At 30.1% G+C, this 25740-nt stretch overlaps 5 protein-coding genes and 1 long non-coding RNA gene across 6 annotated transcripts; 5 read left to right on the top strand and 1 right to left on the bottom strand.

Annotated features, from left to right (window-relative positions):
- Positions 1-438: 438 nt before the first annotated feature.
- Positions 439-2927, top strand: LOC123273603. Its single transcript, XM_044741043.1, has 5 exons — positions 439-698; positions 788-971; positions 1040-1241; positions 2318-2503; positions 2613-2927. Exons 1-5 carry the CDS (start codon positions 622-624, stop codon positions 2786-2788), a joined length of 825 nt encoding a protein of 274 aa, XP_044596978.1. The 5' UTR covers positions 439-621; the 3' UTR covers positions 2789-2927.
- Positions 2928-6353: 3426 nt separating this feature from the next.
- Positions 6354-7121, top strand: LOC123273613. Its single transcript, XR_006511333.1, has 3 exons — positions 6354-6565; positions 6676-6822; positions 6904-7121. It is a non-coding gene; the product is annotated as an uncharacterized LOC123273613 (long non-coding RNA).
- Positions 7122-9238: 2117 nt separating this feature from the next.
- On the top strand, positions 9239-11369 carry LOC123273602. Its single transcript, XM_044741042.1, has 2 exons — positions 9239-11230; positions 11310-11369. Exons 1-2 carry the CDS (start codon positions 9239-9241, stop codon positions 11367-11369), a joined length of 2052 nt encoding a protein of 683 aa, XP_044596977.1.
- A 1332-nt stretch (positions 11370-12701) lies between these two features.
- Positions 12702-13517, top strand: LOC123273601 (ATP-dependent DNA helicase PIF1-like). The gene has a single exon (XM_044741041.1). It carries the CDS (start codon positions 12702-12704, stop codon positions 13515-13517), a length of 816 nt encoding a protein of 271 aa, XP_044596976.1.
- A 3816-nt stretch (positions 13518-17333) lies between these two features.
- Positions 17334-19337, bottom strand: LOC123273600 (DNA repair and recombination protein RAD52-like). The gene is made up of 5 exons (XM_044741039.1): positions 19108-19337; positions 18030-18104; positions 17729-17877; positions 17483-17623; positions 17334-17363 (listed from the first exon to the last, which is right to left on the bottom strand). Exons 2-5 carry the CDS (start codon positions 18079-18081, stop codon positions 17334-17336), a joined length of 372 nt encoding a protein of 123 aa, XP_044596974.1. The 5' UTR covers positions 18082-18104; positions 19108-19337.
- Positions 19338-20321: 984 nt separating this feature from the next.
- Positions 20322-24052, top strand: LOC123273599. Its single transcript, XM_044741038.1, has 3 exons — positions 20322-22122; positions 22171-23346; positions 23418-24052. Exons 1-3 carry the CDS (start codon positions 20322-20324, stop codon positions 24050-24052), a joined length of 3612 nt encoding a protein of 1203 aa, XP_044596973.1.
- Positions 24053-25740: the final 1688 nt, after the last annotated feature.

Genomic DNA, 25740 nt, shown 5'->3' with positions numbered 1-25740 from the left:
TATGTAAAAATAATTCCAGCGCATCCTGGCGGGTGTAGTTGCAAGCTGTGAAATATCTTTTTTTAACTGTAGTTTCCCATCTAATGAAGGATTACTATGCATTCTCTAATTATTTAGTCTGTGGCAGATCACTTTGCCCATCGAAAAAAAGTCAGGATCGAAATTTTTGCGTTGCTATAGTTTGTGCTGATTAAATTTAGTAATTTCAAGTAGATTAATTGTTATAAGTGAATATAATTAATTAATAACAGTAAAATAAATTATTAATTACTGTTATAATATACAATTTAGGAAAAAAAAGTACTGTAGAATTAAATAAAATTTTGCAACCTCAAAATACCGTTCTGCTTACAGTAAACATAGTCGGTAGTCTGGCGCTCCGATGACAACGATTTGAACGGAACTTGGCGCCAGATTCTACCGAATCTGTGGATTAGTTTAAAACGTGCAAGCAGAATCTAATCCGATTATTACTTTAAAACGTGCAAGCGGAATCTGAATATTATTAGTTTGAAACGTGCAAGCAGAATCTAATCTGATTATTACTTTAAAACGTGCAAGCGGAATCTGAATATTACTATTAGTTTAAAACGTGCAAGCAGAAATTGATTAAATCGAACCATGTCTTTGCAATCAATTATTGCGTCCTTTACGGATGACGAGGAAATTGACGAATGGGTAGCCGGAGACGATAGTGTGTAAGTATTTTTCAATTTTAATATAAATAAATAATGAATAATTAGTGTAAAAACATTTTATTGATTTAATTTGTTCTTTTTATTTTCAGTGAGCTAAAAGGATACGTGGATGCGATTGAGGGAACAAAGTTGGTAACATCAGCGAAATATCCGTTGGCAAAGCCTGTTCCGCTTTACAAGATCATCATCAATAACGCGGCGCAAAAACGTGTGCGTGTAGTGTTCTGGGGGGCAGATGTCACAAAAAACTCACCGCTAATTCATGACGGAACTGTAAGTCTATAGTTATTTATTATTTTTTCACCATATAAATAATTTGAAATTTTTTTAATTAATTTCAGATTATTGAGCTGAAACGCGCTAAAGTAACGGTCGGGAATCCACAATTTAATAATCCGATGCACCGTATAGAACCCTTAGAGCTATACATCACAACAGTAACAAAAATTACCTTTTTTGAAGAAAAGTATGTCCGCCAAGCTATACCAGTCCAGATTCTGGATATGCCACTGATATATTATAAAGAACTAGAAGCGACAGTCCGTAAGTTTTTAATTTTGATTATTATCCTAGCTCATTCTAATAAATGACTTTTTCTGCAAAAAATTAAATTTTGGAAAACTTTTATTCTGAAAGATTTTTCTTGCGGCCTATATTTTGACATCAATTTGAAGTTTAAGGTCTTTTTTTAACAAGTGAAGCTTTAGCTGATTACGAGAATCAAAATATTAAATTTAGGGCTTTTTCATTGGTCCTCCCAAAAAATTATCAGTACCTTTTTTTTAGAAAATTGAATTTTTGACATCTTTCGTTCAAAAATTTTTTCATACGACTGATATTTTGACATGAATTTGAAGTTTAAGGTCTTTTCTTAACCAGTGAAGCTTTAGCTGATTACGAGAATCAAAATATTGAATTTAGGGCTTTTCTATTGGTCCTAGCAAAAAATTATAAATACCTTTTTTTTAGAAAATTGAATTCTGGAAATCTTTTATTCTAAAAATTTTTTCATACGACTGATAATTTGACATAAATTTGAAGTTTAAGGTATTTTCTTAACAAGTGAAGCTTTAGCTGACTACGAGCATCAAAATTTTGAATTTTGGGCTTTTCTATTGGTCCTAGCAAAAAATTATAACTACCTTTTTTTTAGAACATTAAATTTTGGAAATCTTTTATTCGAAAAATTTTTTAAAACGACCGATATTTTGACATAAATTTGAAGTTTAAGGTCTTTTCTGAACCAGTGAAGCTTTAGCTGATTACGGGAATCAAAATATTGAATTTAGGGCTTTTTTATTGGTCCTAGCAAAAAATTATAAGTACCTTTTTTTTTAGAAAATTAAATTTTGGACATCTTTTATTCGAAAAATTTTTTAAAACGACCGATATTTTGACATACATTTGAAGTTTAAGGTCTTTTCTCAACGAGTGAAGCTTCAGCTGATTACGAGAATCAAAATGTTGAATATAGGGCTTTTCTATTGGTCCTAGCAAAAAAATAGAAGTACCCTTTTTTTTTATAATATTAAATTTTGACCATCTGTTTCTGAGTTTGTACCATTTTTTTTTTTTTGCAATCTTGACCTATATTAATCAATTTTTTCTGCAACAACCAGATGCCCAAGGTTATTTGAAGCAGGAATTTGATCCCATCAAATCATATGGGACAACGACCGGTGCCGGTGTTATTGTTGACGGTGAAACCAAACTGCCGGTCCGAATCAAAAATTTCGATGCCTTATCTACTCGAATCCCACGGGGGACTTTCCTCCAAGTCGTTGGAGTTGTTACTACTAATACCAGTAAGATTATTCATCGATTTATGCTTTTTTTATACCTTTATTATATTGTATTGTCCTATTTAATCTATTTTATATTGATTCTCATTTATTCTACTTCATTTTTCATTAGCTGGACCGCCTTATCTGACTGTGGAGTCAATGGCCGATGTTAAAATTTGCGAGGAAGTCGCGGTATTGTCTTCTGATGTACTGAGTCCGATGGGCCGACGTCCTCCTAGCAAGAGAAGAGGCGATTTTGATTCTGAGGTTTTGGAAGAGGCAAAGCTTGCCAAGAAGATGGAATAAATCCAAAACTCCACGCGGCTTATCGACTTATACTTTTTTTTTCTTTTATAAATTTTTTAATCATTTAACTTTTTTAATGACATTTATATATCGTAGATTGGGCTACAAAAAGTTTCTTTTTTTTCACTATTTTTGTTCTTTCACGGAAAATTTCAAAACTGGCGGAATTGCTTATGCATGATTAACAATTTTTAATTATTTTTATAGTATCGAAACATAGTTTATTCGCACTTCGTTTCCTTTATATTATTTTTTATGCTTAAACTGATAACAATTATTTTTTGGTTAACCTGATAAAAAGAATACGGAGTTCGTCACCATTCATTGTGATGATAATTATAATTGAAACCTGAAGTGACCTGAGTATTAATAATTTCCAATCAATAGTAGAAGGAAATATAAACTAGATTTAAGCTATAGTTGTACGACGACTGATTAGGCTATTTGTTAATTGATAAGAAAAACAATGAAGATATGATACAGCCCTGATTAAAAAAATGGATTGAAAAATATTCAAAAGTATTGAACCTATGCAAACTGTATATTTATATATACATACAATATAGATATACAGTTTGCATAGATTCAATAATTTTCAAAACTTTTGAATACTTTTCAATCCATTTTTTTTATCAGAGAGTATAGTGATAAAATTATAATACTAATTAAGAAATCTACGTCATTAATCAATATAAATTATGTATGTACAAGTAATTAATATCAGGTTACCTATTAATAAGTAATAATTTATTTAACGTTATTTGTATGTGTGGCGGATAATGTTCACAATTGTCGTTTAACAAAATACAAACAATAAAAAACCTTTGAAATAAAAATAACTGTAAACATTTTTGTAGGAAATTTAATTTAAGGCATCTTTTATTCCAAAAATTTTTTCATACGACTGATATTTTGACATAAATTTGAAGTTCGAGGTCTTTTCTTAACAAGTGAAGCTTTAGCTGATTACGAGCGTCAAAATTTTGAATTTAGGGCTTTTCTATTGGTCCTAGCAAAAAATTATGAGTACCTTTTTTTTTAGAAAATTAAATTTTGGAAATCTTTTATTCTAAAAATTTTTTCATACGACTGATAATTTGACATAAGTTTGAAATTTAAGGTATTTTCTTAACAAGTGAAGCTTTAGCTGATTACGAGCATCAAAATTTTGAATTTAGGGCTTTTTTATTGGTCCTAGCAAAAAATTATAAGTATCTTTCTTGTTAGAAAATAAAAATTTGGACATCTTTTATTCCAAAAATTTTTTCAAACGACTGATATTTTAACATAAATTTGAAGTTTAAGGTCTTTTCTTAACAAGTGAAGCTTTAGCTGATTACGAGCATCAAAATTTTGAATTTAGGGCTTTTCTATTGGTCCTAGCAAAAAATTATAAGTACTTTTTTTTTAGAAAATTAAATTTTCGACATTTTTTATTCGAAAAATTTTTTCATACGACTGAAATTTTGACATAAATTTGAAGTTTAAGGGCTTTTCTTAACCAGTGAAGCTTTAGCTGATTACGAGAATCAAAATATCGAATTCAGGGCTTTTCTATTGGTCCTAGCAAAAAATTATAAGTAACTTTTTTGTTAGAAAATAAAAATTTGGACATCTTTTATTTAAAAATTTTTTTCATACGACTGATATTTTAACATAAATTTGAGGTTTAAGGGCTTTTCTTGACAAATGAAGCTTTAGCTGATTACGAGAATCAAAATGTTGGATTTAGGGCTTTTCTATTGGTCTTTGCGAAAAATTATAAGTAACTGTTTTTTAGAACATTAAATTTTGGACATCTTTTATTCGAAAAGTTTTTTAATACGACCGATATTTTAACATAAATTTGAAGTTTAAGGTCTTCTCTCAACGAGTGAAGCTTCGGCTGATTACGAGAATCAAAATGTTGAATTTAGGGCTTTTTTATTGGTCCTGGCAAAAAATTACAAGTAACTTTTTTTTGGAAAATTGAATTTTGGAAATCTTTTATTCCAAAAATTTTTTCATACGACTGATATTTTGACATAAATTTGGAGTTTAAGGTCTTTTCTGAACCAGTGAAGCTTTAGCTGATTACGGGAATCAAAATATTGAATTTAGGGCTTTTTTATTGGTCCTAGCAAAAAATTATAAGTACCTTTTTTTTTAGAAAATTAAATTTTGGACATCTTTTAGTCGGAAAATTTTTTAATACGACCGATATTTTAACATAAATTTGAAGTTTAAGGTCTTCTCTCAATGAGTGAAGCTTCAGCTGATTACGAGAATCAAAATGTTGAATTGAGGGCTTTTCTATTGGTCCTGGCAAAAAATTATAAGTACCTGTTCTTTAGAAAATTGAATTTTTGACATCTTTCATTCCAAAAATTTTTTCATACGACTGATGTTTTGACACAAATTTGAAGTTTAAGGTCTTTTCTTAACCAGTGAAGCTTTAGCTGATTACGAGAATCAAAATGTTGAATTTAGGGCTTTTCTATTGGTCCTAACAACAAATTGTAAGTGCTTTTTTTGTTAGAAAATTACATTTTGGACATCTTCTATTCCACAAATTTTTTCATACAACCGATATTTTGACATAATTTTGAAGTTTAAAGTCTTTTCTTAACAAATGAAGTTTTAGCTGATTACGAGAATCAAAATATTGAATTCAGGGCTTTTCTATTGGTCCTGGCAAAAAATTATAAGTACCTTTTTCTTAGAAAATTAAATTTTGGACATCTTTTATTCGAAAAATTTTTTCATACGACCGAAGTTTTGACATAAATTTATAGTTTAAGGTTTTTCCTTAACAATTGAAACTTTAACCAATTACGAGAATCGAAATGTTGAAATTATGGCTTTCCCATTGATCCTAGCAAAAAATTATCAATTACATTTTTTTTGATAGTAAATTTCGGGCAACTTTTATTCTAAAATTTTTTCGGTCGTTTTCGGTCTTTCATTATCTTCACGTCCTCATTGTACTTTTCTTTCGGTTCGTTCGTTGTTTGTCAAGTTGTTTCATTCACTTAACTTCTCTTTAATTTTGTTTCTTATCAAATTTAAACACTTTTATATAATCATGACGCATGCGCAAGTTGATTTTATTACACTCCGGTGCTGTCGCCTTTAAAATATAGAATGTACGAAGAGTTGGTCAACAATAAAAATAATAATAATATTTATAAAAATATTATTCAGTTATTATGGATTCTTCATTGTTCTTATTTTTGTTAAACTCCTCGTATTATCAATATTTAGAAGGCGATAGCACTGTAATGTGACTAAATTAATTTGCGCATGCGTCGTGAATATTAAAAGTCATTAAATTCATTAGATAGGAAACAAAATCAAATAACAATATAAAGATAGTAAAAGAATCAAACAAACAATAATTATTGACGAGCAAATAAGAATAAACGATTTGTTTATTAAAAAATAATAAAAATAATTCTTTAGTCGCCAGTGTCACTTAGGTATTTACTGTAAGATTAAGTTTAAGTCATCGTACACATGAAACAATAATGTAATTCTTATCGAAAGGCCCTCTGTAGAGGAATCTTATAGTCAATAATTAGTAAGTCGAAAAAAAATAACAATACGCCATTATTTAATACCTATCCATAGCTGATGATAATGCTGTCATTAAATTGTTTAAATAATTAGATCAAGTTGTATAATACCCAGTGAATTTGTTGTTTTTAGCCGTGCATCTTATTGCTTCGTTGTTTCGATTAACCTATTTTATTTGGCAACCGACAAATTGTTTAATAATTATGAAGTTCTCGTGTGTGTGTAAGTATTCGTATTTCTTTATTTGTAATACACGTTGATAATCCGCAATATTAATATTATCGTTCTTTCCATTGATTGAACATTTTTAATAATTTCTTTGTGTTCCACAGGACGTCTGATTAGCCTCATCGTATAACAGTTATAAACAATTATCATACTGTCACACAGTATTTTCATCAATAATTATAAGTTGTTTACCACGTAAAGTATCAGCCTTAAATTACTACGTGGAGAAAATTATACCAACAAACCCCGAGGTAAATAATATTATTAAAAAAAGTTTCCTTCAATGTATAATTTCTATTTTCATTACATTTATTTAATTTTTTTTATTTTAGGTTCAGCTAACCTCGGACACCAACCATACATACATAACGTCGTTTAAAGAACCCTAATTGGAATCGCAAATTACAATCAGAAGAAAGAAGTTGAACCATTTACATTAACCGAAAACAAAGTATAATCTAAAACACAAAGCAATTTCAAAACCAAAACCAAAACCATAACAATAACCATAACCATAACCATCACCATAACCATAACCATAACCATAATCATAACCATAACCATAACCATAACCATAACCAAGATTAAAACTGGAGAAAATAATAAAACCATAATCAAAAGAAAAAACTTATACTATTAAACAATTTATTAATTGGTAAATAGTAAACAGATATATAAACTAATAACGAATTAACAGAAACAAAAGCAAAAGTAAAAACAAACAAGACAAAAGACCATAAAATATAAACTATATAAAATCAATTATTGAACGATCTAAATTGGGTTCCAACAATTTACGAAATTTATTTACATTAAATCGTTGTGTCAAGTCAATAACAATATATCAGTTTTTTAATATTGTATATTATTTTAAAAGAGTTTTTATTCTTGAATATAAAGAATTATTTTTGACTTTTCTATTTTTAATTAAGCATTTAATATGTAATTGTATTTTTTTGATATTGTTTTTTTGGAGTTCATAGAGCTTTTATAAATTCAAAGTACAGTAATTTGATTTCCAACACTGTTTTAATAATTATCTTATGTAAACATTGTATTGTGAATAAAAATTAAAAAAATAAATCTTTGGGAAATTTTCTTGTGCTTATTAATTCAATATACAACTGACATCTTTTGTCAACAAAGACGATATTAATCACCTTTTTCCTTCTTATTGATAGCTTTCGAATAGCAATGGGTCGCAGAAAAATTATGCGTACAGCAGCTGAAGGAGAGTGTATAAAAAAAAGTCGGCGTGAACAAGAAAAGGAAAGGATACGTCATCGAAGAGTCGCGAACATTCAGTTACAAAATCCAAACGTCAACGATGTTCCATTTTCAGATCGTCTTACGTCAACAAATATTGCTATCAATATAGAAAGCGCAGATGTAAGAACTTTAGAAACTGTAAACCGTCCTTTAAGTCCCACTTCTTATGATTTCGTTCACAATTTAATAAATAATCCGGGAACATCTAATAATTCATCGTCTTCATTTACATTTATAGAAAATGATCCTGAAAACAACGTTACTATTCACGATGCTTCAATACCATCGGAATCTCCACTACAAAAAAATTCTTATTCATTGGTTAATTCATCATTACCTACAACTACCGAATACCGCTTTCAAACTTTTGACCATGATTACTGTTCTTCTTCAATATTAAATTGTAATACGGCTCGTATGTCTTTTGCGGCTACAAATTCATCTCCTTTACCATCTGAAGATTTTCCTAATCAATATTTTAGCTCTGATCATGATTATTGTGAAAGTTCATGTCCGGAATCTACGTCCACACAATATCGTCAATTTGATCATAACTATAGCATGCCGAACGAATATTCTGACAGTAGGATTCCAACAACTGAAAATTTCAACGGAAATGCTCAACCATGGCAAATGAATAACAACATTGATAGTACACAAGAACATTACATAGGTCAAATGAATGTAAAGTGTCGTCATTGTAATGCGAAACATTTTGTTGCCGAAAAAGTAGCTAATAAACACAATTCTTTTAATGACTGCTGTCGTCATGGAAAAGTAGTCTTAGAACCACATCCAGAATTTCCGGAATTATTAAAATCTTTATTTTTAGGAAATCATACAAAGTCAAAAAATTTTTTCGAACGCATTAGGAATTTCAATAGTTCATTTTCATTCGCGTCTTTTAATGCAAATTTGACCAATTTTTCATCTCAAAGATCTGGACCGTATTGTTTTAAAATACAAGGACAAATTTATTATCAAGTGAATACATCATTATATCCATCCTCAAATGAATCTCCCAGTTATGGACAATTGTTTATCATAGATCCAACTGAATCAGCGCAGTATAGATCTGAGAGAAATGTTGGTTGTGATGTAGATCTTTTACAGGAAATTGATTTAACACTGCGACAATATAACATCTTCGCACAGTCATATCAGATGATGAAAGATGTATTGCAAGATAATTCAACAAATAATTCAGATGGACAAGTAATTGAACCTAAATTAAATTTACTCTTTACTCTTAAACCTGGTATGGATGTGCGACGTTATAATTTCCAGAGAGTAAATGAAGTTGCTGCGGTGTTTTCAACTACGGCAGACGGTGAAATTCCCGATTCGTATGTTACCATTTAAAATAAAACTACCAAAACCTTCCAATATCTAAGTACTATGGATCCAAACACTGAACCTTGGGTTTATCCTCTTTTCTATCCACATGGCAATCAAGGTTGGCACAAGTCGATACCGTATAAGATTAAAACTAATAGAACTGTAACTCGTGCGGATTATTATAAATATAAATTAGCAATTAGGGACGATTTCAATGTATTTCTCATGAGACGTCGATTAACGCAACAGTGGATTGTCGATAGTTATGTAAAGATCGAAAAAGACAGATTGAATTATTGCAAATTCAATCAAAAGAAATTGCGGGCTGAATCGTATCAGGGCTTGGTAGACCATTTACAATCACGCAATTCTGATGGTAATACAGGCACCAATATAGGTAAAATTATTATCTTGCCATCAAGTTTTACGGGTTCACCACGTAACATGGTACAACACTATCAAGACGCAATGTCTATGGTTCGTAAATTTGGCAAACCTGATTTATTTATAACTATGACATGTAACCCGAAATGGCGTGAAATTACGGAAAATTTACTGCCAGGCCAAAATGCTTCAGATAGACCTGATTTGGTTGCACGTGTATTTAACATTGAAAAAAATGTTTTAATTGATATGATCGTCAAACAACACCTCTTTGGTCAAGCAGTTGCGTTTAATTGGGTTATTGAATTTCAAAAACGCGGTTTACCACATCTACATATGTTGGTTACATTAACTGCTGGCTGTAAGATAACAACTTCTGAACATGTTGATAGGTTAATATCAGCAGAGATCCCGAATCCTTTAAATGGTCCTACTTTATTTGATATTGTTACGAGGAATATGTTGCATGGTCCCTGTGGAGATTGGTGTTTAATAAACAATATCTGCTCAAAAAAATACCCCAAAAGTTTCAGACATGAAACAACCATGGACGAAAATGGATATCCTTATTATCGTCGTCGGGATGAAGGAATGATATTCGAAAGACATGATCATATATTCGATAATCGACATGTTGTACCGTATAATAAGACTTTATTAGAAACTTTTAATTGCCATATCAATGTAGAAGTTGTATCTTCTGTAAAAGCCGTTAAATATTTATTTAAATACGTTTACAAAGGCCATGATAAAGCGGGAATAACAATAAATGGAAGCATACCGAATACTAGACCGGAGCCAATGAGGGATCAAAATCAAACTTCACAAAATGATGGTAACATTCCGCATACGAGACCAGAGCCAACGAGAGTTCAAAATGAAACTTCGCAAAATAATGTAAATAGCAGTACCGTAAAAAATCATGATGAAATTCGTAATTTTGTTGACGCTCGCTATGTTGGTCCTGTTGAAGGTGTTTGGCGAACCTTATCAAAGGATCTACAAGATAAAAGTCATTCCGTCACCCGATTACCGGTACACTTACCTAATCAACAAAGTATCACTATTACTGATGATTGTACCGATATCGACCTTCATGAAGCCATACAGAAACAATCTATGCTAATTGATTATTTTAAATTAAATGAACGTGACCCAAATGCTCATCAATATATTTACAGTGATATTCCTCACCATTATGTTTTTAAAAAAGATAAAGACACAAAAATTTCATCTTGGCAACCGCGTAAAAGACAGTTCAATGTCATTGGTCGTATGTATTCTATAAGTCCTGCACAAGTGGAATTATTTCACCTCCGATTGTTATTGCTTCATATTAAAGGTGCAACAAGTTTTGAAAATCTGAGAACAGTTAATAGAATTTTATGTGATACTTTTATGTCTGCATGTTTAGCAGCTGGGCTTATCGAAGATGATCAAGAATGGAGAAAAACTTTGATTGAAGCGGTGGTGTGGATGATGCCACGACAATTGCGTTATTTATTTGTACGAATATTAATGCATTGTCAGCCACTCAAACCGGAAGAGTTATGGAATGAGTTTAAAGGGCCATTGTCTGAAGATTTCAACAGAAATTTCGAACCAGAAGAAGCACAGAGAAGAGCTTATATTCATATTAATTTTATACTTAATCGTGAAGGCCACAACGTTCTAAAGTTCTCAAGTATGCCACAAATTGATGATATTGATAATATAATGCCTGATGATGAATTATTACAATCCCAAGAACAAGAGGATCCACAATTACTCTACAATAAGCTTAATGCCCAACAAAAAGAAATTGTAGATCTTGTAGTAGATTCATTAACCATTCGTTGGTCGCGCTTCACTGCCCGCCTTCATTGGTCGCGTGGTTAGGGAATCGCCGCAATGTTAATTTTCTTACAGTGTTGCCAAGTATACTTTTAAGTAAGCGCGGTAAAATTTGAGTTGGTATGAAATAAAAATTAATAATTAGCGCAATAGAACAATGAAATCAAATGGATGATGAAAGTTCCTCGTAAATTAATATTTTTTTTATTGAAAAATTACATTTTATAACATTCACATATAATTAAGAATTATACATAAGAACACATAATAAGAACAGAAATTATATATATTAAGAATTATTATTTAAGAATAATGACTTGAAACAGTAGTAATATTATTATTCTTGAGATTCAATCCACGTAATGATATTTATTTATTTATATTTATATTTTTATTTTTATATTAAAATTACTTACAATAACATTGCACAAATAAATTAAATAAATAACTTTATGGGACATGCGCATAACAACTATAACAGCTGATGACGGCCATATTGTTTTTATTTATTCAAGTTTCATATAATTGGCAATGCTGCGAATAAAATTTCATGGTCGGGTTTGGTCGCGCTTACGGGGAATCGCCGCGATTCCATGTTCTTACGACATTTATTATTTAATATCTAATTAATAAAAATACCTACAACTTTAAAAACTGTTTAGGTGCATGCTAAATGAATTGAAGAAGGAATAGCTAAATTTTTTAAGGCTGGAAAAAATTATTTTTTTTTTTATAACGAATTGAAAAAAAAAAGCGGGGAATCGCTCATAGCGCGACCAACGAAGGGTTAAATAACACTGGTCTTAATACTCCCTCTCCAAATTGTATTTACATAGACGGGCCTGGTGGTTCTGGAAAAACTTTCATTTACAAAACGTTGTATCAAATACTGACAAACGACAACAAACAAGTTTGTACAATGGCGTACACTGGTATCGCAGCAACTCTATTACCCAATGGGAAGACTGTACATAAAACTTTTGGCTTACCTGTTCCGATGTTTTCTGATTCATCCTCATATATAAAACCTAATTCTAAGCAAGGACAATATCTAAAGAATATTGACGTATTTATTAGGGACGAGGCTCCTATGTCACCTAGATACGCTTTAGAAATAATTGACCGAACATTAAGACACATAATGGATAATGATATTCCGTTCGGTGGAAAGTTAGTGATCTTAGGTGGAGATTTTCGTCAACTACTTCCCGTACAACCACATGCTACTCGCAGTGAAACGGTCAATCTTTCGATTAAATTTAGTTTCTTATGGAAATAATTTCGGAAATTTTCGTTAACGCAAAACATGAGAGCATTACCAAACGAGAGAGAATTTATCGAATTTTTATTAAATATAGGTGACGGAACTCTCAATGATTATGATGATCAAGTTAATCTTCCTGCCATGTGTTTTACATCAACGGATGATAATATTGTTGAAAATGTTTATGGTGCAATAATCAGAGGTAAGCGTTATAATGAACTTACATCAACTGTCATTTTATCGGCCAGAAATATAGATGTTGATATCATTAATAAGCAAGTGATTAAACTTTTAGAATTTTGCACGGAAAAGACTTATGTGGCTACTGACAGCACAGAAAATTGTGATAATGGAAGTATGGATGAAGCTTTATTACCAGAATATTTAAACACATTGAATCCACCTAATTTTCCGCCGTATGAACTTCAATTACGTCAATACTCAATAGTTATGTTGATTAGAAATTTGAATTTAAGTGAAGGGCTTTGTAATGGTACAAGGATGATCATTTTAGAGATGGCAGACAATCTCTTAAAGTGTAAAATTTTATCAGGTGATAGATCTGGAGAAATTGTTTTTATCAATAGATTAACATTATATTGTGAAAATACATATCCTTTCACTTTCAAGAGACGACAGTTTCCAATTAGAGTAGCATTCTGCATGACTATTAACAAAGCCCAGGGTCAGACATTTGAAAAAATTGGAGTCGATCTCACTAAAGATGTTTTTAATCATGGTCAACTCTATGTTGCTTTTTCACGAGTCAGATGCTGGACATCATTACAAGTATATTTTACTCATGATAAAAAAGATAAAACGGTTAAAAACATCGTTTATAAAGAAATCTTTTCGTAGGTCCTATCAAACAAAATTAGTACTTTTATCGAAAGATTAATTTGAACTATTTATTTTATTTATTTAAATAACTTTACAAAGAATGATTGCGATAAATTTGATATAGTTCCTCTGTCCTTACACGTAATCATCCACAGATACGTAAGCATAACATAGGCATGATAACCTACGTAATATATGTAGAATCCCAATTCGGTAATACTTTTCATCATGTTCAGTAATACTTTTCATTATGCCTCTTCTCTATTTTTTGTTGCATTTACTCTTATAGTAACATACGAATCATATACGAGCACTCCACCAATTAAGTTTAGATGAATACCCATTCATAAAAATACTGACATTCGATAGACTATATCAGAATCATCTTTTATTAAAAAAAAAAATTTGAAATCAATCGAAACGATTTGAAATGATTGAAAAGGATCTAATTTGAATACTATATAGATTTACATTTTGCATAAAGGAAATATTTTCAAATACCTTCTTCTAATCGGGGATATATTGTGATGCTAATCTAAACGAATTGTCCTCTCGAATATATAATACACATATATACGAAACCTGCACGTACATAAAACACATGAATATAATTATAAAAATGCATTAATATAATTTCGGATCCATACGTTAATCTGAACTCAACACCATTCATAAATATACAAGTGCACAAAATTATTCATAGAGCAATAAAAAAAACACAAAAACACCTGTTAATGAGCGCTCGTGTTTCGCGGTTTTTGTATCAATTTTATTGTACAATTTACAAAAATGCCAACACTTACAAACACAGCAAAAAAAAGAAATGGACATGTTATCATGTCATTAAAATTATTCATAAATATTACCGAAAAATAATTCAAAGATGAACACAAAAAGGAATACACAAAAAAACCTGTTAATGAGCGCCCGTGTTCGAGCGTATTTTGTGTCAATTTTATTGCTCAATTTACAAAAATGGTAAAACTCATAAACACAACAAAAAAAAGAAATGAACATGTTATTATATCAATAAAATTATTCATAAATATTACCGAAAAATATTGTAAAAAAAAGTAAAAAAAGGAATATACAAAAACACCTGTTAATGAGCGCTGTTTATTTTATTTTTGCCGGCTTTTACAGAAATGTTAACATTTTAAAACGTAGTTGATCAAATGAATCTATTTGTTAACAAATCTTAAGGATATTTATAAATAATTACATAAATCTATTCAACACTGGACAACCAACCAAATAGACTTGTATCCCAATTTTTAATGTGCAATTTTTAATAAACGCGCTACTACTTTCCGATCAAGTGATTAAATCATTAGGGGACTTCACCTCGAAAACACCGGTACTCGCAGTTCAAAATGGCAGAACCCATAACATTATCATAACAAAATTTAGTCTCAAAACCAAAACAACACACACGCGCGCTTGCGCGCGTCACTAATCTAGTAGTACATTAAATGATATTATTACTCTGTTAAAAGTCATGCTATAAAATTTATATAAATATGATATATACTGGAATGTTCGCTGTCATGCGCCTTTCAGAATAACGTTTGTATCTCTGTTATTGGCCCTTAGGCTGTTGAGATGTATATAAGGAAAATAAATAAATAAATAAATATTTAATTCTAAATTATAAATATCAATTTTGAATTATTAAAATTTATTTTTTATTATTAAAATGAACTTAAGGCAATAAATAATTTATTTTATATTACAAAAATTAATATTCAATCATAAATAATTCATTTTACTATAGGAAAAATGATTTTATATTGAAAAAATTGAATTTAAATTTTAAATAACTAATTTTGAATTATGAATATTCTTTCAGAATATAAATAATTAACTCTCAATTAGAAATATTAATTAAAAATTATTAAAATTAATTTTATATTATAAAAATTAATTTTAAATCATAAATAATTATTTTAAACCATTTAAATTAATTTACGATTCTGAAAATAAAATTTAGACAATAAATAATAAATTTTCAATAATCAAAATTAATTTTAGATTGTAAATATTTAATTTTAATTTATAAATATTAATTTTGAATCATTGAAATTAATTTTATATTACGAAAATTAATTTTGGAATATAAATATTTAAATATTTATATATTAATATATTAAATTTCAAATTACAAATATTATTTACAAATTACAGTTATTAAAATTAATTTTAGTCCATGAAAATTAATTTAAGATGGTAACTAATTAATTTTAAATTATTGAAGTTCATTTATTATTATATGAATTAACTTGAGCCAATAAATAATTGATTTTGTATAATTATTATTGATTTTAGGTAATAAATAATTAAATTTATGATGGGAAAATTCATCTTATACCATCAAAATTGATTTTAAATCAATTTTATATTGTGAAAATCGATAAGATTAAATAAATCATCGATTTTCTGCATAAAAATAAATATCTTGTTATAAATTATTCATTTTTGATTATGAAAATTAATTTAAGACTATAAAAAATTATTTATATATGACAAAGTTTTATTTTATATCATTAACATTAATTTTTTATTATGGAAATAAATTTTACATCATAAATAGAATATTTTAAATTATTGAAAATAATTTTGAATGATGGGAATTAATTTTTTAATATAAATAATGATTTTGGATGGGAGGTTATTAAATAAAAAATAAAAAAAATTAATTTTAGATTATAAATGATCAATTATTATTAACTATAATTATTATTAACTATAAAAATGAATTACATGCAATAAATCATCGGTTTTTCGTGTAAAAATTATTTTAGATAATAAATAATTGATTTTTGAATATAAAAATTGATTTTAGAGTGTAAATAATTTATTTCAAATTATTTGAATTTATTTATTATTACAGCAATAAACTTTAGACACTTTATCATTAATTTTATATTATAAAATTACCTTTAGGTCATCTATATATATATAAGAGATTTCCACCTATATAGTCACTCATCACGATATCTCTGGAACCATTAGAGCTAAAGACTTGAAATTTGGTAGGAATATTCTTTTCACCGAGTAGAGGTCAGCTAAGAACGGATTTTACGAAATTCCACCCCCAAGAGGGGTTGCGGGGGTGTTAATTGAAAAAAATTCACATTTGAAAAATACAGCTCTTATAGGTATTAAACTTAGTCAAGATACTCTTTTTGGCATGTTTGAATTTACTAAGAACTAATTTCATGATATTCCACCCCCAGAAGGGAATGCGGGGGCGTTGAAAATTAAAAAAAAATTTTTATCTTCCTATCTATAGCTTTTAGAACTCTGAAACTTGACCAAAAAATTTTTTTTAGCATCTTTGAGTTTACTAACAACTAATTTTATGATATTTCACCCCTAGAGGGAGTGCGGGGGCGTTAAAAATTAAAAAAATTGTTTTTTCCAATCTATAGCTTTTGAAACTCTGGAACTTGGCCAGAATATTTCTTTTGTCATGTTTGAATTTACTAAGAACTAATTTTATGATATTAAACCCTAAGGGGGTTGTGCGGGGGCGTTAAAAATATTAAAAATTTGTATCTTCCAATCTATTGCTTTAAGAACTTTAAAACTTGGCCAAAATATTTTTTTTGGCATGTTTGAGTTTATCAAGAATTAATTTTATGATATTCAACTCCAAGAGGGTTGTGCGAGGGCGTTAAAAATTAAAAAAAAAATGTGTATTCCAATCTATAGCTTTTAGAACTCTGAAACTAGGCTGGAATAGAGTTCGGGAATAATGCCCTTAGAAAAAATGCATGGTGTAAAATAAAAATAAAAAAAAAGTCAAAATATTTAATTAATAGCTGCAATAGATCAAAACTTGAAACGATTTTTTATTTCGTCCTGTTAAACAACCAAGAATAAATACTTATAAATTTATACGTTAGTGTTTTTTTTTTTTTTTAATAAAAAGGTAAATTTTAATTTTGACTTTAAAATAATATGACTAATTAATTTTTTACAATATTTTTATTATTCCATTCGGCTTTTAACTGTTTCTGCTTGACCATTCTTTGCACCTTTTCATTACTCAGCTTCTCCATTATCTTCATAAATTCCCAAAAAAACGTAAAGGCGTCATACAAGGCTCGATGGAAAGATTTCTGTCATAAAATAAAAAAAAAAGATTAAGTTATTAAAATGAATTATAAATAATACTGTAAATAATAATGTAAAAAATACATGTAAATAATATTGTAAATAATTACATTTCGTGCTTCATCATAAGCTGCGCCAATTGATTCGCTACGAGATTCTTTGAATGACATAGCTTCATGAGTCCGCCCATCTCTCAAGAAAACCTTTACAACGGTTGTACAACCAACAATGTATGTTCCATTGACTTCTTCAACGTAGTCTGTGATAAAACAAAAAATTATTTAATATAATTTTCAATTTTTGATTTTTTAAAGCAATTTCTTTTTTAATTTAACTAAGAACTTTTTTCTTATTCAAATTTTTTTAATTAAAAATTATCTGAGAAGTGTATACATTTTAATTTTGACTTACCAATTATCTGCTTCTTGAGTTCGTGCGACCAATTATCATTCGTAAAAGCCATGTCTCCATGTATAATTAATGTTTCTAAATTTAAATTATCAAGATTCATTATTTTTTATAATTTTTATCGTTGTGTAATGATTTATAGATTAAATATATATTTTTATTGGTTTTGTTGATTTAGTATTTTTTTTTGATAGATGTTGATAGTTTTTATTTATATTTCTATTTTATTTATTTATTTTTGAAATAGCCTTGAAGTTATCTCCAAAACAAATGAATTATTTAACTTCATTAATATTTTTTTAATGTGTCAAAGTTTTAAAGAGAAAACAGATAGCTGTCAAACGAATTATTTTCTAAAAGTGATTTAATTGATAGTTAAAGTGAAATTAATTAATATTATCATGTGAAATGATCATTTACTAAAATTGATTAAAATTGTTCAGTGAAATTATCATCACGAATAATTTAGTGACTTTAATCAACATCTGGACTATCGATACATCATGTGAAATGATCATCGAATGATAAGTTTTTCATTAATTAATATTTTCTTGAATATTTAAATATTTTCATTGCTGCTTGGGATTTTCCAGAAATTAATTTATTATCATAAATAAAAAAAAAAAAAAATTTATTAGTTGATATAGCGTTCATCCAATTTTTATTTGAATATAATAATTAGATAATACTAAACTCATTGATCAAAGGTCATTTCTTGAAAGGTTTTTTTAATATTTAGTAAGTTATTATTTGATTTGATTAATATTATTTTATTTATGATGATATTTTAATTTGAATGAATTATTCTGTTATAATCATTTAAAATTTTCCAGTTGCATGAATTTTCTTTCGGTATTTAATCGATTATTAATTCATTGATTGATATTATTTTGTTTATTATAATACTTTATTTTGAATTAATTATTCTGTTATCATTCAATTCTTACTAATTGTATTACATTATTTACTTTTCACAATCTCTTCATCATATTTAATAGGTTATTATTGATTGATTGATATTATTTGGATAATGATCATAATTTAGTTTAAATTAATTATTCTATTAATATTTTATACTTACCGGTTACATATCATAATTTACTTTTCACAATTTCTTTTACCCATACAAATTTTTACTGCACACTAATGGAATCGAGCATTTCTTTCGAAATTATTGAAATTCCCGGCGACGGCGCGTGTCTTTTTTCTTCATTATCGTTTTTATTGTATAACACAGTGTCCTTTAGTGATCAAATAAGAAGTGAAATTGTGCTTTACGTGTTTAAAAACTGGCAGAGATTCCAATGCTTTACCAATCAGTTAAATGGAGAACCTTATAGTAATAAACATTCGTACTTTGATGACATGTCGAGGCCCAACACGTATGGAACTCTTTGTGAAATCAAAGCGGCGGCAGAATTATTTACATATGAGTTTCAAGTGTACCAACATGGTCATCTAATAGTTGCGTTTGGAGAAGCAACAAATGGAATTAAAAGATTAAGGTTTACTGGGAATTTTAATAAAGGTCACTTTGACGTTTTACTTCCATTGACTGAACCCATCAATAACGGTGTTTCTCAATCGGAAAGTATTGATAACGTTCAAGCATCTTTCACTCAACCATCACTTTCATCAAGGAGAGGACAAAAACGGCGAAAAAGATTTTCAGGTACAATTAGGTCTAAACAACTTAGAAAAGCTGCTTCAAAATATGCGGTAAATCATAAAGAAGTTCAGAGAAAGGCTGTTAAAAAATACAAAAAAAATCATCCTGAGATCCAAAAAAAAGCAGTTCAAACGTATGTTAATAATCATCCTGAAGTTATTAATAAAGCTCAAAAAGATTATCAGACTAGAAATCCGCATGTTAATAAAGCAGCTACAGCTAAATACCATGAAAAAACAACAAGGGCTAAATTATTGCCCTGGACTTCTAAGTGTTTATCTGGTTTTAAATACAATTGTCAAATTGATTATTCCAATGACAAAATTGTCAATCTTGGTCCCCGTTCTCCTTGCCAATGGTGTAATGCTTTGAAATGGAAAGATGAGACTCAAGGAATGTGCTGCAGTAGTGGTAAAGTTCAACTTTCTAAGCTTGGCCTCCATCCTGAACCTTTACACAGCTTATTGACTCATCAGGATCCATTGTCAGAACATTTTCTAAAAAATACCCGTAAGTATAATGAATGTTTCCAAATGACATCTTTTGGAGCCAAAGAGGTAAGAGAAGGAAATTTTATGCCAACTTTCAAAGTTCAAGGGTAGGTTTATCACAGAATAGGCAGCTTGATGTCTGAACCTAACCATAAGCCTTCTTTTCTTCAAATATACTTTGTTGGTGATGAATGTCATGAAAGAGACATCCGTTGTGGAATTTATCCTGGCGTTTATCCGGAATTAGTTCATCAATTGCAGAAGTTGTTATATCAGCATAACAAATATCTTAAGGATTTTAAGGCTGCAATAGATTCAATTCCTAAAGATCAAAAAGACTTCAAAGTAATAATTAATGCTGACAGAAAACCGGCTGGAGAACATAAGGGCCGTTTTAATGCTCCTCAGGCAAAAGAAGTTGCAGTTCTCATTGTCGGACAGGATTTCGAAAAAAGAGACATTGTTCTTCAAAGTAGAGACAATAAGTTGATGCGAATTAGTGAAACACACCGCTCATATGATGCTTTACAATATCCTTTGATGTTCTGTTATGGAGAAGATGGCTATCACATCAATATATCTAAGCGTGACGAGACGACTAAACTGCCTCTCGATAAGACAGTATCTGCTTCGGAATTTTACAGCTTTAGGATTATGGAGCGTGAGAATGAAGTGTGCTATTTATTGCGATTCCGCAATCTTTTAAATCAATTTTTAGTTGACATGTACGCAAAAATTGAGACTGAAAGACTTAACTATATTCGTAACAACCAAAAAAAACTGAGAAGTGAGGAATACGTTCACTTGAAAGATGCTTTGTCAAAAAATGATGAACAATTATCAACAATGGGAAAAATGGTTGTGTTGCCTTCTTCTTTTACTGGAGGACCCCGTTACATGCATGAGCGAACTCAAGATGCAATGACCTATGTACGTCATTATGGACGGCCAGATTTATTTATAACATTCACCTGCAATCCTAAGTGGCCGGAAATAACGCAGCTTTTGAGTGAAGGTCAACAGTCTTATGATAGACATGACATCGTAGCGAGGGTTTTCAATATGAAAGTGAAACATATGATAAAACTTCTTACAGTAGGTCGTATCTTTGGTGACACAAGGTGTCACATGTACACCATAGAATGGCAAAAACGTGGACTCCCTCATGTTCATATTTTATTATGGTTAGAAGAGAAAATGAGACCAGAGTCTATTGACCAAATTATCTGCGCTGAGTTACCTGATCCAGACATAAATCCAGATCTTTATCAAATTATCAAGACAACCATGGTTCACGTTCCATGTGGATCTTTCAACTTAAAATCACCCTGTATGGTTGATGGTAAGTGCACAAAAAATTTCCCAAAGGAATTCTTAAAAGAAACTCAAACAGGAGATGACGGATATCCCAAGTATCGTAGACGATCACCAGCAGACGGAGGAAAAACTTTCAAACTTAACGGAGTTGAAATCGACAACCGATGGATAGTGCCGTACAATCCCGTTCTATCCCATACCTTCGGGACTCATGTTAATGTTGAGAGTTGTAACTCCGTAAAAGCCATAAAATACATCTGTAATTATTTAAATAAAGGATCTGACCAAGCATCGTTTACCGTTCAGGACTTTGATGAGGTGACGAAGTACCAGGCGGGACGTTACATCAGTAGCTCTGAAGCAGTCTGGCAAATATTTCGTTTTCCTATTCATGATAGGTTTCCTTCGGTGATGCATCTTGCTGTACATCTTGAAAATGGTCAAAGAATTTATTTTACTGAGCAAGATGTGATTGAAAAAGTAATTAATCCAAAAAAAACAACACTAATGGCTTTTTTTGAGCTTTGCCAAGTTGATGACTTTGCAAAAACTCTTTTGTATGTTGAAGTTCCAGCTTATTACGTATGGAAAAATAACCGCTTTAATAGAAGAAAAAAAGGTAAGGTTGTTTCAGGTTATTTAGGAGTCAAGAAAGATTAAGTTTTAGGTAGGGTTTATACCGTGCATCCCGGAAATACTGAATGTTATCACCTGCGTCTTCTCCTACATGAGATTCGAGGTCCTACATCATTTTCTGCTTTGAAAACTGTTGATGGAGTGATTCATCTAACATTTCAAGCAGCATGTAGAGCACTTGGTCTTCTAGAAGATGACGCTAATTGGTATCGCACTCTGGATGAAGCTTGCATCTCTGATTCGCTCTACAAGATCCGTGAGCTGTTTGCCATTATGTTATTTTTTTGTCATGTTGACGACCCATCGAAATTATGGGAGAAATATCGAGATTATTTTTCAGAAGATATAAAGAGAGAGGTAGAACGAGACGGTGGAAATGTTGAGCTGTTACTTGACGTTATTTACAACAAATGTCTCATACTACTTGAAGATATTGTTATATCAATGTCTGGAAAAACACTTCTTCAGTTCGGCCTCCACTCTCCAACCCGAGATGAAAGGTTAATTGTCACTAATCGTCAATATTTGCGTGAATTGGCTTACGACACCGTCTATTTAACTAAAGTTGTAGCTGAAAATGTTCCTAAATTAAATCTAGAACAGAGAAAAGTTTACAATGAAATTTTAAATTCGATTATATCTGATTCTGGGCAGTTGTATTTTCTTGATGCTCCAGGTGGTACTGGAAAAACGTTTTTAATCAATTTACTGCTTGCGAAAATCAGGAGTGAAAAAAACATCGCTATAGCCGTTGCTTCTTCAGGAATTGCTGCGACTTTGATAGACGGAGGTAAAACAGCTCACTCTGCCTTTAAATCACCTCTCAATTTAGGTTATTCTGAGTCTCCACTTTGTAACATCTCTAAACAGAGTGATATGGCTCATGTGCTGCGAGAAACAAAAATTATTATCTGGGACGAATGCACTATGGCTCACAAAAATGGTATTGAAGCTCTAAACAGATTGCTCAAAGATATTAGAGGTTGCGACCGAATTATGGGAGGAGTAACTGTTCTCTTGGCCGGTGATTTTAGACAAACTTTGCCTGTTGTGCCACGAGGAACACGTGCAGATGAAGTTAAAGCCTGTATTAAGTCATCAATTTTATGGCCTTCGGTCAAAGTTTTATCTTTGACTATCAATATGCGTGTTCATCTTCAGCCAAATTCGAAAGCAGAAGAGTTTTCAACAATACTGATTGATATAGGTGATGGCCGAATTCCGGAAGAAGACGGAAGAATAAACGTGTCCTATATTAATTGTGAAACTGTCCCAAAGCTGGCGATAATTGTAGTTCATGGTTAAAGGAGAGAGCCATCCTCACACCAACCAATGAACAAGTCAATTGTATTAACAACTTTTTGCTGGAGAAACTGCCAACTGAGCAAGTAAGATATGAATCGGTGGACAAAGTACTGGAGGATGAAGAAGCTGTCCACTATCCTGTTGAATTCTTTCACACACTCAATCCACCAGGGATACCACCTCATGTTCTTCAACTCAAGATTGGCACTCCAATAATGTTGCTCCGCAATTTAAATCCGCCAAAATTATGTAATGGTACCAGGCTTCAAGTCAAGGTCTTACACAAAAATGTCATTGAAGCCATGATTTTCACCGGAAAATATGAAGGAGAAACTGTATTCATTCCAAGGATCCCTCTGATTCCATCAGATTACCACTTCGAATTTAAACATCTGCAATTTCCTGTCAAAGTTTGTTATGCCATGACGATTAACAAGGCACAAGGGCAGAGTTTAAAGATGACTGGTATTGATTTAAGAAATGACTGTTTCTCTTATGGCCAACTATACGTGGCATGCTCAAGAGTAAGTTCACCTGACAGCTTGGTCATTCTTCAACCAATAGGAAAAACGAAGAATGTTGTATATAAAGAAGTTTTAAGTATTTAATTTTCTATTTTTGACTATATTAATAATTTCTTTAAATTAGATCGATAGAATCAGAAAATAAACAGTAATCCAATCAATAAATATTAGAATTTAAAAAAATTTTTGGATCTACCGCTAGAATGGTTTTGAATTCAATTATTTTAAATATTTTATCTATATAATAATTTCTTTTTACTGTTACAAAAGAAATGTTTATCAAGCTTTCAATTTTGTTTAGTGTTAATTGATTGGATACATTTATAGATTGAAAACGAATTGATATAATAAATAATATATTTTAATAGTTTTCAGGTTTATTGTAAAGCTAAAACTATGAACAATGTGTTTTTTGGATTTTAATTTACGTTTCTAATATACAAAATTAGTGATCAAAAAAATTTTAAAACAATGAAAATAATAACAGTATAAAAATAAGAACAATGATAAAATAGAAAATGATAGCAATATGGTAAAAAGTTCATAGTTTTAAATTTATAACCATTGTTCATTTAGAATTAGTTAATAAAAAAGATATAAGTTAAATTACTGTCTTTTTATGTAGCACGACAGAGTATTGATGCCTAGGTTTAAGTTGTTTATATCCAATCTATATTTATATAGATTTGATATGTGTAACAAATTCTAAACTTGATGGCATTGACACTCACGTCGATCCATGGTGTAGGCCTACTGGGGATCCCGCCATGTAAAATAATGGGAAAGCATCGTACGACACAGTACCTCCATGGTGATGTGGAAAGCTGTGTTATTTATTATTTTAACTCATATAAATCGATAAGACCCTAAGTAGTTAAGGGTGTCTTAATTCCGTAAAATCCGTTCATGATAAATAATTAGGCAGCTAGATAACATAATTTAATATTTCTTTCACTTGGCATGTATTTTATGCCACGCGAAGCGGGCGGGTAACGGCTAGTAAATAATTAATTTTAAATTATGAAAATTAATTTTACATCATAAATATTAAATTTTTAATCATTTCAATTAATTTTAGATCATAAATAATTTATTAATTTTTCTAACAATTAATTATATTGGATAAATCATTAATTTTTAACTTTCCGCTAAGAAAATTGAAAATTTTCAAAAATCGGGAAGTTACTGTTTTCACTCCGTTTGTCGAAAATTAAGTTTCTATCAGATCTCGACGTTTTGAGGTCCTAGGAAGCTTTCCTGACTATTTCGGTGGTGATGTCACCGTGTCTGTATGTATGTATGTATTTGTGTGTGTATGTGTGTGTGTGTATGTATGTACGTAAATCTCTCATAACTTTTGAACAGATCATCTGATTTGGTCGCAATAAGCAGCGTTATAAAAAGTACCTTTGCCCTTAGAATCCTGATGATAGTTTATATAATTTGAGTCGATCGATTCTGAGAAATCTCAAAAATAAAATTTTCAAAAATTCGTTTTTATAAAAATATCTTTTAAACGGCTGAACTTATAAATTCTCAAAACAAATCAGCTTTTTTTCTCAAAAAACCACGTCGATTGCCACGAGCCTGGTCAAAATCAGTTTTTCGTTCGTGAGATATCGTTGTCGAAAATAATTGAAAAAAATGTTTTTTTTTAGAATTTTTATGAAATTTACAGTCTGAGCAAGTTACACTCAGATATTCTTTGAATAAGTCAGAAAAACTGCGTTAAATGCCATAAACGGCGAGAAAATCGGTTAATTCATTCAAGA

This window comes from Cotesia glomerata, unplaced genomic scaffold (genome assembly GCF_020080835.1).
Source record: "Cotesia glomerata isolate CgM1 unplaced genomic scaffold, MPM_Cglom_v2.3 scaffold_11, whole genome shotgun sequence".
In the NCBI taxonomy this organism is placed as follows: Eukaryota; Metazoa; Arthropoda; class Insecta; order Hymenoptera; family Braconidae; genus Cotesia; species Cotesia glomerata.
This window is presented reverse-complemented; position numbering and strand designations above follow the sequence as displayed.

What these genes read in the sequence shown, in the direction of transcription:
- LOC123273603 (XM_044741043.1), top strand. Translation starts at nt 622, where the DNA reads ATGTCTTTGCAATCAATTATTGCGTCCTTTACGGATGACGAGGAAATT. An exon ending in GTAGCCGGAGACGATAGTGT is followed by an intron (nt 699 to 787) that starts GTAAGTATTTTT and finishes TTTTATTTTCAG; the next exon opens with TGAGCTAAAAGGATACGTGG. An exon ending in AGTTGTTACTACTAATACCA is followed by an intron (nt 2,504 to 2,612) that starts GTAAGATTATTC and finishes ATTTTTCATTAG; the next exon opens with CTGGACCGCCTTATCTGACT.
- LOC123273602 (XM_044741042.1), top strand. Translation starts at nt 9,239, where the DNA reads ATGGATCCAAACACTGAACCTTGGGTTTATCCTCTTTTCTATCCACAT. An exon ending in TTAATCGTGAAGGCCACAAC is followed by an intron (nt 11,231 to 11,309) that starts GTTCTAAAGTTC and finishes TACAATCCCAAG; the next exon opens with AACAAGAGGATCCACAATTA.
- LOC123273601 (XM_044741041.1), top strand. Translation starts at nt 12,702, where the DNA reads ATGAGAGCATTACCAAACGAGAGAGAATTTATCGAATTTTTATTAAAT.
- LOC123273600 (XM_044741039.1), bottom strand. Translation starts at nt 18,081, where the DNA reads ATGGCTTTTACGAATGATAATTGGTCGCACGAACTCAAGAAGCAGATA. An exon ending in ACTCAAGAAGCAGATAATTG is followed by an intron (nt 17,878 to 18,029) that starts GTAAGTCAAAAT and finishes GTTTTATCACAG; the next exon opens with ACTACGTTGAAGAAGTCAAT. An exon ending in AATGGAATAATAAAAATATT is followed by an intron (nt 17,364 to 17,482) that starts GTAAAAAATTAA and finishes GTTGTTTAACAG; the next exon opens with GACGAAATAAAAAATCGTTT.
- LOC123273599 (XM_044741038.1), top strand. Translation starts at nt 20,322, where the DNA reads ATGTCTGAACCTAACCATAAGCCTTCTTTTCTTCAAATATACTTTGTT. An exon ending in CTTTAATAGAAGAAAAAAAG is followed by an intron (nt 22,123 to 22,170) that starts GTAAGGTTGTTT and finishes ATTAAGTTTTAG; the next exon opens with GTAGGGTTTATACCGTGCAT. An exon ending in AACAATACTGATTGATATAG is followed by an intron (nt 23,347 to 23,417) that starts GTGATGGCCGAA and finishes ACTGTCCCAAAG; the next exon opens with CTGGCGATAATTGTAGTTCA.